At 48.0% G+C, this 12,065-nt stretch overlaps 1 protein-coding gene across 3 annotated transcripts in view; it reads left to right on the top strand.

Moving 5' to 3' along the window:
- The window catches only part of TOM1L2 (target of myb1 like 2 membrane trafficking protein), a 61,572-nt gene extending 50,289 nt beyond the window's left edge, over positions 1–11,283 (top strand). Inside the window, exons 13-15 of one of the 3 annotated variants that reach the window (XM_082312039.1) lie at positions 2,348–2,407; positions 5,068–5,104; positions 5,639–11,283. In XM_082312039.1, coding sequence (XP_082168165.1) covers positions 2,348–2,407; positions 5,068–5,104; positions 5,639–5,787 — 246 coding nt within the window. In that variant the 3' untranslated portion in view covers positions 5,788–11,283. The remainder of the gene's footprint in view (positions 1–2,347; positions 2,408–5,067; positions 5,105–5,638) is intronic. The other 2 variants (XM_082312041.1, XM_082312040.1) reach the window with 2 other exon arrangements.
- Positions 11,284–12,065: the final 782 nt, after the last annotated feature.

Raw genomic sequence — 12,065 nt, 5'->3', positions numbered from 1 at the left:
AAGAGTCCTGCGATTCTCAGGAATTCATTACTTGCTCAGTCATCTCTTGTGCTTTCAGGATAACCAAGATTTGAATTGCTGTTCCTCCTAATACAGGGACAGCAATCCCACCACACTTTTTAGAACAGCTGTTCTTATTTTATTCACAGGAAAGTGAAAAACCCTGCTATTTTCCTCCTCCCCTCCGTACAGATTTTTCTTATCCTTAATGAAACATAAGTACCTTTCTGAGCTGCAAACTAGCCAACAGCTGTGAAGGCTACACCTTCCAAAGCATTACTTATTGCATGCAGTGTTAAGCAATACGGGAGAGAGACAGCGGTTAAACTTCTGCAGTAGGTTTTAGGTTGCTGTAGGCTGAATAAATTAATTACTTTATATCTCTGAAGCTAGTATTTTCCAAAGCTGTTAAACTAACAAGCCAGTTCTACAAGATGCAACTTGTCCTTGGGAAGGAATATGTTGGAAGATGTCTACAGAGCCCTCCTCTCATTAATGCCCGTCTGGGCCAGCTCACAGCAGCTTCAGCAGACTCCGTTAGTGTTGTGCGTGCATGATTCAGCTCTCCATTGCAAATTAAAAAGGGGCAATTATCCTAAATCTGGCCCGTTCCAAAGGAAACTTCAGGAACTTATTTTCTGTTTGGAATCTTCATGTATTAGCTGAAAGCAAAATGATAACTTGTACCTCTGACCCTTCTTGGATCTGTCACATGCATTTTGTCCAGCAACCTGCAGAGTCGGAGCCAAGCCATTTTCCCAGTGTCTCTCTTGGTGGGAGAGGATTTGGACTGAGCCCTGGATTTCCAGTCCTTTGACATAACTAACCCACCTTAGCAGACCTCACCTCAAGCAAGGGCTTAACTGACCTCCTCAGTGCAAAGGACCGCTTGATTAGAAGAAAAAATTCTTGAGGAGCTCTGCTAAACAGCATCAGCCTGTGCTGCTGCCTCTGTAATTCAGCATCTGTCTGTCTGTCTCTCTGCTAGAAGTCCCTGAGAAAACTACATCTCCCAGCAAATTCATCTGCAGAGCCTCTTTCAGCTCTTCTTCCCATGAGAGGTTTCAGGCAAAGCTCTGGACAACCCCTGACACGTTTTCTTCCTAGGAGAGCCTCTCCAGCACCGCAAGGTCTCTTGCCTGCCAGCCCCCCTGCTCAGCTGCCGTGCTCTGGCCTGGAACCTGCGTGTCTGGCATTGCTTTCCAAGTGTTTTTCAGGTTGTCCTTATGAGATCTATTGTGGTGTTTTCCTGTTTACTTCTGCAGCCCTGTGTTGTATTTAAGCAGTGTAGTTAAGTCAGGAAATTCTACAGCTAATAGACAGTAATTTCCCTTCGCTGACCCAGTTGCCTGTAGCGTTTTGTGAAATAGCTGCACTTCAGCACTCGGTGTGCTGCATCTGCGCTGCCTGTCGCAATCACACAGCATAACGTGTGTGGTTTTATCGCAGAAGGAGAGGCAAACCTTCCCTGCCTTTTTGTTAAACCATCCGTGGAGGCCTGACGGGCAGGCTCCGGTGAGCCTTGCTGCGGCACTGCAAGGCATTGCCGATGCTGGAGCTGGAGCCAAGAGGAGTGCATACTGTGCTCTCCTCCTCTGCCCGTGCCGGGAGCTGCTGCCCCATGTTCCTCCTCACCTTCACCTTTGAGACTCCACACTTCGCACTGGCACACGTTGGGTTCTGATGCCTCCACTGCAAGAGGGTCACCTTTGGCAGAGGAGTGGGGCCGGGGAGCCGGGACGGTTTTGCTTTAAACTGGTGTGCAGAGGCTTGCCGAGGCTCGGTGGTGTGGTGGGAGGAGGATCTGGAAGGAAACATGACTGTGTACCCTGGGCTCTGACTGCCTCCACCTGCGGAGAAAATCAAATTGTTTTCATAGGAGTGTTGCCTGAAGACTTTGAGTCCCTCTTTTTGCTAACCCTTCACTGTGGCCATTACCCATTTTAAAAAACAAAAGGTGTAAATTTAACATTTCAAAACCTAACTGATATCCAGTATTCTACCCTTAAAAGCTTTTCACGATCAAGATTAGAATCATCAGTCCATCTCGATGGTTTTAATATGTGGTCGAGAAGTTACCCGTCTTACGCTGGCATCAAGTCACGTCATTCCCCATAATCTTTCTCTTGTTTTTTTTAACCTTGTTGTTCATAATTTCCTTTCCAAGTGTTTCTTTATTTGAAATGCCATTTATATTTTGTTGCCTTTTTTTTTCCAGCACATCTTACATCTTTGTTTTTGTTTTGTTTTTAATCTTATTTCTGGCGTTTTCCATCGCTCTGTGGCCATGATTGTGGATGTGTTTTGGTTTTTGCCTGCCTTGCTGTTCTCTCGCTGCACTCCCTAGATCCCTGTTGCACAGTCCTCTGTCATGGATGACATTGAGGAGTGGCTCAGTACCGACTTGGTGAGACTCTTTATATTTTCATTTTTCACATGGGCAATAGCACTTGTATGGGTAACATTCAATGCATTGCTGAGTTACTGGTACTTCTGATAACGGGAGGCAGTGAAACTTCCAAATCGTATGGCTTATTTCCCTTTGAGGGGACTACCTGAGCAGGAGGAGATAGGGTTGTGTTCAGCAATTCAATCAAAATGGTTTTTTCTGAGTTGTTTTATTTTCACTTCTCCATGTTAACATCACAAAATAGCACGCATAACAGAAATCGTGTGTTTCTGATCCCCATGTAGGAAAGCATTTAAACATGTGCTGACGTTTACCTGTGTTCTCCACTGGACTTGTTAAAGCACATGTGTAAGGCTGCGTTAGCTTTGACAGGATCTAAGTATGTGCTTACGTTGAGGCATGCTTTTAAGAGATGCTGGATCAGGACTTAGATTCCTTTCAAATCGAGAAGTCTTTGTTAAATTGGCATGCAATCTTGACATGTTTCATAATAGTAATAATAAAAATTTATAACAATCTCTCTTCAATGTTTATAACTTTCAGTTTCTCCTAAATGATTGTTGTCTGGTAATTATTAAACAAACAAACAAAAGACAGAACTAAAAGTAGCTTTTCCGTCATTCTGGAGTTTGTTTTGCTGTACCAATACACATTTGGTTTAAGCAGTGGTACAGCTAGTACGCATTTATTCCAGTCTCTTTTTTCAATGTAAGCATCTGACTCAAATTAACCAAGTGCATTTTGGGGATGGGTGGTGGGTTGCATTTCAGGCTGTTCTTTTAAACATGGTTTTAGTGAACTGAACTGTTGCCTTGTGGTCACCATATCCCTAAGGATCGTCTCCTTCCATTCTTCCAACTCCAGATATTGTCCCTAGATAACTCCCTATTCCTTAAGGTCTCCCCCAGCCCCTTGCTATTGCCTGCTCGGCTCCTAGCTGGGAGCTGCGGGGTTCAGGCTTCGCTCCCTGGCTCTGGCAGCAGTGCTGCAGGCATGCTCCGGCACATCAGCCCTCTGCTCCAGCACCAGAGGAGCTGACTGTACTGAAAGGAAGAAAATGCTCCTGCTCTCCAAAGCCGCCTGAAGTGCTTAAACAGATTCAGGGTTTCAGTGTTCGAGTTTGGCAGACTGACTGGCTGTCTTTGAAATGTCACTGGTTTTCAGCTGCAGGTAGTTTTTTCAGGCCTCGGTACAGGCAGTCATTTTCAAATTAAATTACAAACTGGCCTCATTTTGTTAAAGAAATACAGTAAATGTAGCATGTCCACTCTGCTTAAACAATAAACTTTTGTCTTTGCCAGTTAAATTAATTTAGCAGGAGAGATCTTATGGAGAGATATCGAGGTAGCTCTGTACATCTGTCATCCCCTAGATAGCCTTACCCAAAAAGAGCAAAGCAGAGCAATGCTGTGTAACTGCCTGAACAAGCCTGGGGATCGCACACGCTGTGGCTGTGACCGTACCGGCTTCCCTTCTCCCGGGTACCTGGGTCCCCATCCTGACCATATGTGGGTGCAGCATAGAAATGCCCTCTGAGAAAGTTTGGACTGGATTTTTGTTTTTCACTCTGTGTTCCCCCCCCCCCCGTTTTTTGTTAATGGTTCATTTCAGTTCTCTGCTTCCCAGCTGAGGAAGTTACAGATTAGATTAGCTAATCGTTACCCATTTCCTTGCCCTTTTTGGGGTACATTGGAACAAACAGTACCTCTGTACGTGAAGCAGTGGCTGCTGCATGTACCTTTGGAAACCTCTGTGCAGTAGAAAGCTAGTAGATGCCAGGTGGCATTTAATTCTCAGGCATTAAACACCTTTGTGAGGCCAATCAGTATGTTTCTGCTCTCCTGGTGGAGAAGCCAGGGCATGGACAAATACTTTTATTTTCAAAGCAGGTTCAACATGAGGTTTTCAAGTAGTGTTTTCGTCCGTTTTTAACATCCTGATAGATTGACAAGGATGCCACATCCTTGGGCTTCATTTAATTTCCTTATTGAAGAACTGTTGGAAATTTGCATGTTGAAATGCACACAGCTGGTAGAAATGCACTGACCCCCTGGTATCACAGTCTTTGTATTTCATAGACAGACACTAACTGCCCATCCTTCATCCAGCCCACACTAGTCTTGTCTTTGTACAGCATGGATTCCAGGAAAACTGCTATATTTTTGTATGAAAATGGAGGAACGTTGGCCCCAAACTATTTTGCAGCATGTGTCCTTTATCAGCTAAAAGTGCATTTTATTTGAAGACACAATGCAAATGGCAGTCCTGACTTTTTAAAGGACTGTGTGACCAAAGATGGCATCTTGTACAGTGTTTGTGTGACTCACACAGCTCAGTTTTTGACGAGGCCTACTGTCTGAAGTGGAAATAGCGCTGGACTGCCATTCAGGTCCAACAGGGAAAGTTTAGCTATCCACCAACAATCTTCAAAAGCATCTCTAGCGCTCATCCTCTTGCTCTGCAGCACAGTGAAATGTCAGTCACCGTTGGCCTCCCGATGTGGGAGCTGTGCGATTTCCCCAGGTCGCCCTGCTCAAATAGTTAGCATGTGGAAACAAGCGGTGGAAACTGTCCAGTTGCATTAAATGTGTGTAGAGGATAATGGTGAAGGTGAAGCGCTGCCTGTGTGTTCACATGCCTTTTTGTTCCAATTGCAGAAAGGAGACGAACTGGAAGAAGGAGTGACCAGTGAAGGTAAGCAGAGATGCCTGTGGCTATGAGCCATTCCCACGTTAGTGCGCAGACTGAATTATCTGCTTTGATCCCTGCTGAGATGCTGACTTCTCCCAGCCTGATGTTCCCCAGCAAATGCTTCTGCAGTCAGAAAGGCGGGAGGAGAGCATTTCAGAGCAAAAACTTAGTATTTATGGTGTGAGGAGCCCTGCCAGCTGTAAGTGCTTTCCTGCCATCTTCCTTGGCTGTGCACTGTGTTTGTGCCAGCAGGAATGCTTCCCTGAGCTGCTCAGCCCTTTGGAATGATGTTTCCCTGCTTCTGTCGCGGCCGATGGCATAGCATGGGTTTGATTCCCTCCGCTGCTTGAGCTAGGGTGTCTCGAAGGACGTCTGTACCCTTTCCTGAGGAAGTCAGGCTGTACAAGTATGTGTGCCTGCGAACACAGCCCGACAGGACACCAGGCACTGGAATTTCAGACCCTGCTAACCTCTGTCCCCAGAGCTAAACATACAGCTCCAGTTCTTACCTGTCTTCCTTCTTTTTTTGCATTGCAGAGTTTGACAAATTTTTAGAAGAGCGAGCCAAAGCGGCGGAGATGGTTCCCAATCTGCCATCCCCTCCCCTGGAAGCCCCTACCCCTCCGACAAATCCTTCCAGCAGGAAAAAACAAGAGCGCTCGGAGGATGCCCTCTTTGCACTGTGAAGATTGCTCTTGGCCGCCCTCCCACCCCCGTGCTCTGCAGGCGAATGTCACTGTACGGCCACTTTGTCCTCCCACAGTACTTGGCTAACAACAACCCCCTTCCTCCCAATTTCATAGATTGCTTCTCCTTCCCGACGCTCCCCAAACAATCCACCCCCACAAGCTGACTCTTTCTATTTAAGTCCAACGCTATTCCTGCCAGACCACGATTCTCCAGCACTCGCTTAATCCCCTCCTTCCTATCCCAGCTGCACAAAACCAGCTCTTGATGCTGAAAACCCCTTTAGAATGCATGAGTACGTCACACTGTGTTGAAACAAAAGCCCAGAGGGGAGAGAGCAGCCTTGCCCTTCAATTTATGTAGGGATCATCCTCTTCTGTAGGCAGGTCCTGCCAAGTAGACTGCTCTGTCGATCAGCATGTAATTGACTGAGCTGGAATGTTCAGGAGGAGTGTGTCTTTATTTTTAGATAAAATGTTAATGTATTGGCTTTCGTGTTGGATTCGACAGCAAGGAACAACTGTTCCCCTTTCAACATGTGCTTCACAAGTTAAAATCCTTTACTCTCCCACTCACACATCTCCCGGTACCATATGGTGGTCGCTTTTCCCCACTTTGTGCGGCGCTTCACGTTCTAAATCTCACAGGGTATTTTTTTCCTTGTGTTTTATCTGGGCTTGCTCTAATTTGAAAGCAGTCTGTTGGCCATGTCCAGTAGCTCTGGCAGTTGATGAGAATGAAAAACGCTGAGCTAAATGGATGCTGTAATGTTAGCGCATGAAGCATTTTGCTCTTTGGGAGAGCATTCTCACATGAGGATTTTTTCTAGGGTGTTTGCCTTTTAAAATAGCTAGGTTATTTTTTCCTTACCTTAGATTCCTTCTTCAGTGACTGTAGAGCTCTGCATTTGTCTCAGCTGTCATAAATAACATCCATGCAGATGGATGGGACTTGCTCATGGACTGGGTGTGAACTGAGGTTCCTGGATTCCCTGCCATGCCTGGTAGGATAGACGTGCTGGTTCTCGGTGGTATGAGAAAAAGAGGCAAACCTCACAGAGGCTTGTACGACAATGCTGAGGGAGATGGTTACCGTGGAGAGATTAGCCATGCCTGCCTGTGCTGGAGGTGAAACTCCTCATTTCCTTCTAGGTTTGGGCCTGAGAAAGTGTTGGATGATTGTGGCTGTGCTATTTGTAATTTTTGGAGTGTCCTTTGATACCTCTGCCCCTTTATTACCTCCCAGCTCCTACAGGGTTGCAGTCTCCCTCTTGTCTGTGCAAACAAGCATATTCCCTTGCTTGCCAGAGGCACGGCTGAGAGTGCTGCTCTTGCTGGAGCTGCCAGAAGGGATTCCAGCATGTGTGCTTGCCTCGCTGGGCTGACAGGCAGAGCTGGAGCAGGCAGCTCCAGCCATCGCTGCATCCCCCAACATGTTCCTTGGTAGGAAGCCAGTGGCACAAGATGGCAGGATCAAAGAGAGAGCTGAACGCTGTGTGGCAGGGAGAATCTCCTGTCCTGACAGAGAGGCACTTTATCAGATGAACGCCCGTGCAGGCAGCGCTCCGTTCAGCAGCGCTCCAGCCCCTCTTCCTCGGGGCACTCGTTGTCTTAGGCAACCAGCCACTTTGTTCTGACTTGGCATGTCTGAGCTTCCCGGGATGCTGATGTGTGTCAAGCTCTCTCAGAAGTTGTTCTAGACCAAGAAGCTGTGCTATAAACAGCTGATGTGAAAGCGATAGAAGCTTTTATCTGAGCATAGTTATTTCAGCTCATAACAGACTCTCTAGGGTACGCCATGCTTTGGTAGGTTATGACACGTAAAACCTTTTACCAAATGGCCCGGTTGCAGCACTGATGGTCTTTGAGAGCAGTCACATTCATCTTCGGAGAGCATTGTTTGGTGCAGGATTTCCAGGCTGTCCCAGGTCAGATGTTGCTCTGTGCTGTCCCTCTTCATCCTCTCCTCTGTCCTGCCCTGCCTGCATCCTCTTCCAGGATCCCTCCGTATGTAGCTGGGCCCAGGCAAGGCTGCCCTGCCATCCCCCCATGCTGACTTGACACCTCGTCACTGCTCCATAGCTCACTGCTCCCTGTCAGCTCTGCGCTGTGCAGAAAGTAAGCATGGCTTGCAAGTGGATGGGGAAAATCAGCATAAGGATGGAGATAGCTTGGGGATCAAGCTGCCTCTTCTCCCTACTTGCTGGCTCTCTCCCCAGCTGAAGCCCTTCTGTGTGGGTCTGCAGAGGGTTTCTCTCCATTTCATCTTCTCTTGTGGCCAATGGAAAGTGCCGGGACAGTCTGCCTTGGTTGCATGTATGCACTGCTGCTCTCACCCACTGCTTCTGCTGATTAACACAAGATGAGCCCAATGTTCAGATACTGGCTGCCAGACGCCCCGCTGCCAGCTCCTGCCAGTCCCTGCCTTTCTGAAACATGTCAGATGTGGCCACAAGCTCCCAAAAAACTGAGGAAACTTGTGTTGTGATGCTGATTTGATTTCAGACAGTGTCTGACGATTGCCTGAGCAGTCTTGCTAGAACAGAATGAATTGTTCATATTCCTGTCAATGCAAAAAGCTCCGTGGGTGTTTTAAGTGTGTATTTTCTCTTCTAAATCCTTGAAACACATTGACCCTGTAAATGGCCACATCAGGTGATTCTAAGCATGCTAATCCAGCTTCCCTGCCAAGCCAGAGGAGATAATCGCATTGCTCAAGCATGGGGACATTGTCAAATGATGCTGAGTGGCAAGGATATCACCAGCACTGTCACCAGAGCCCCCGTGCATGCTGGCCCTTCTTCTCCCACCCCTAAGCAAAAAGGGCAGGGGGGGTGTGTGCTATTAATGCTGCTTCTTTCTGTCATGCTAATCTGTCCTGGGACTTGCACGTTGTTGCTTTAGAGAGAATCTGGTCCCTTTCTGGAAGATCTTGCAGAGCTGTCAGTGGCTACTCCCTCTGACCGGGGAGGAAAAGAGATGAAACAAGAAGGCTGGGGCTGAGGGGAGATAAGGAGCGTGTGTTGGCACAACTCAAGGGACTCTGTTCTGTGCTTGCAACCTCAGGCACTCTGTGATCCCCACTGACGCCCCGCATTATCCGCTGGAAAGCAAGGGCAGTGTTTGCAGGGGGTGGCAGGTGCCGTCGGCACAAGCAGCGGCTTTGCTGGAAGTAGGGCAGCACTCAGGAGATGCCTTCCTTGGGAGGTGTGTGCTCAGCCTGTGGCAATGGCTAAATGTCCTTTTGGTGGGACCCTCTATGGGTCTGGTAAAAGGGCAGCCATGCCACGAGTTAAATTTGGAGCCTGAATCCACCAGACCTGGCTCTTGCAGGCTGAGCATGCGGGGGCTGGAAGCACTGAAGGGGACAGAGCGTGCAGCAGAATGGATGGTTTAGCCCAAACCTTCTTTAACAAATGTAAGAGCTATGCTAGAGCTTCCCTAATGTCCTGTATCAGGATCTCTCATCTTCCCCGTCCTCTTGTGGTCTGCAGAAAACCTGAGCGGTGGAAACTGAGGGAAAGGGAAGGGGGTTTTCACTTCAGAAGACTGACCTCTCGATTTATTCTTCCTTCGCTTTCACTCTAAGTGCTTCCTCTGTGCAAGTGGGCAGAGGACTTGCGTGGCTCCGACACTTGTAAGAAGAGAGACGGAGCTGCAGCCTGATCCACTTTCCATGAGAAATAACATCCCAAGGCTTTCTAGGCATATTAGGAATCGCAGCTTGACACTCGATGACACTAAATTATTATTGGGGTCCTTTGTAAGTTCTAATCATACCCTATTCTAGGTTAAAATATTTATTTTGTCAATATATTCTCTTTCCCGTGTGTTTTTTAACGTCTTCTGTTAACCCTTCATGTGCTGAGATGTAAGAAATGAATGGTTTCTATTTAAATATATCCTTTTGAGTTTTTTAATTGTTATGTGTAGATTTCAGCTGCATCTTTGGCAGGTGTAATAGAAAACAATGTGCTGTACAGACATTTAGGGTGTTTAGTATGTAGGTAAGGCTCATAGGAGAATTGCTCATAAAAACGTAGCATGGTGTCTCTTAAAGGGAACAGCATAAATGCAGAGACTGGTCCTTACCAGGACCCTCACGTAGCCTCCAACATACCTTGCCCCTTCCAATTATCACAGTCTCCATCTCTGAAATGTGCTGATCAAATCAGCTCTGCCATTTCCAGGGCTGATTTTACACCTACAAGCTGAAGGAGGATTTTAGTGGGGGTTTCCATTCATTTGACTTCCTTCAGCTTTTTTTTGTCGAACACATTGGCTGTTTCCACTTCTAAATGGAGGACTCGGCAGAGCTGGCCGTGGTGGCGAGATGTTTCCCTCCAGTGGTGGAAGAACAGATCCGGGCAGTGGTTTCAGACCCAGGGCAGGGGTGATGGTCCCCCTCCGTAAGCTGCCGCAGGAGCTGGGCCCACACTACCCCGGCACCCCGGCCAACACAGCCTGTTCCTCCCCATTCAATGCTCTCCTGATTTCACCCATGAGGAGAGGACATGCAGACCAGGAGAGCAAACACAGCAGCATTTTCAACAGTCTCTTTCGTCCGATGAGTTGTCAGGTCTCTTGCGGCTGCTGGGAGTCCTGTGGAGTGGGAACTGCTTGTGCTATCTCCATCCCCAGGCCAGGCTCATCCAGCTCAGTCATTGTTTACCTCCTAAATGCTAACCGCAAGGCTTGCGGAGCCTACCCTGGAAAAAAAACAGCTCAGGACAGTTATTTTTATGGAAATAATGAAGCAGGCAATCAGTGAGTGGATTTATAGCTGCCTTGGAGGTAACCCTTCAGCTGCTGGGGGCACCCACCCGCCCCTGCGCACCAGCAGAGGAGAGGAGGCAGGAATCCCCTTGCCAGGTGGCCAGAGGCGTTGCTGGTGCCCACGCAGCACCTTCCACTCATCCCTCCGGAGCGGGCTGCGCCTGCGTGCTCCGTCCCCAGGCTGCCAGCCCCAGCCTCCCCGCACCATGCCCCAGGCGCTGGCAGCAGGTTGCTCCTCCATCCAGGAGAGAGGCGAGGTTGCGTTTCACCGAGAGCTGACTGACACCGCCGAGCTCAGGTGCTGGTTCTCTTTAGCCCATGGCAAACCTACGCCAAACTTCCCACCCTGCTCTGTGTTTTTATGAGTACAAGCTCCTCATTCTGTACATGTTATTATGAGCTACTGTTAACCCTACAAATGTAACCTGTGTAATAGCTTCTCTGTATATTACAGCTGTAGGCTTTCCAGATAAAAGTGGATAATATTTATTTACTGAAGATATTGGATATTTTTTTGTTTGGGAATGGGATAGGGGGAGAAGGGGGACATAACTGTTTAAAGAGATTGACTATGTAAAGAGAAACAAAACACACAAAAAGCATAGAAACCCAACACTAAAATGTTGCTGTATTCACATAGAAAGTGTTTACGTTAAGGATGATACAACTGTATTAATCTGCCATTGTTTAACTTGCTCCAGAAATCATCTCTACTTTGGTTCCTGCATGTGAGATACTCCAATAAATACACTACTAGTGTGACCTGGAGGATGGTATCCGTCTGTCTCTCAGGTGGTGTCTCGCTCTGCTTCGCTGCCCAGCCTGAACACACGGTACGAGTGAGCGCGGGAGACATGCACCGTCTGCAGCTGCCGTTGGGTGCCCGTCAGATGTCAAAACACAACGCGGGCTTTTGGGAATCCTCGGTGTCCTCCAGATAACGCAGGCCCGGGTATTCTCACTGGGAGAAGGGTTGTCCCCAGCAGAAAATGCTTTTTGTGTCTTTACGTGCGTCTTGCTGTGCACGCTGGTGGGTTGCCACTGCTGGTAAATTCTTTCCCCGCCAAGTCTTTGGCTCATCTTTTGAGGCTGACATCAGACAGGCATGCAGGTGACAACCGTGGTGCCTGGTGGGACACCTGCCCACCTTGCAGGGCTTGCCAGATGGTCCTCAGAGGGTAACTGCAGATCATCTGCCTTGGTGACCTAGAAAGTGACGGGTAAGGAGCTGTTGTGCACTGCAATGCAGGTGGTGGTCCCGGCCCATGCAATGGGTGACTTTTCCTGACTCATTGGCCAGGAATTTGTTCCAACATCCTCATTTATGACGGTGGTTTTGATGGGTGGAGGAGAAGGAAGAGCAGCCATCTAGGAACCCTGGAGAAGTGACATGGCATTACTTGGGCCAAAACCGAACCAATTTGTCAGAATGGTGCCCTCCATCTTGCACGTGGAGATCAAAACAAATGGCCTGTGGTTTAAAAGCTGCTTCAGGGAAGGGG

The sequence above is a fragment of the Platalea leucorodia genome, assembly GCF_965183815.1.
Source record: "Platalea leucorodia genome assembly, chromosome: 5".
Lineage (NCBI taxonomy): Eukaryota > Metazoa > Chordata > Aves > Pelecaniformes > Threskiornithidae > Platalea > Platalea leucorodia.
The sequence above is the reverse complement of the archived record's forward strand: the minus strand, read 5'-3'. Positions and strand labels throughout refer to the sequence as shown.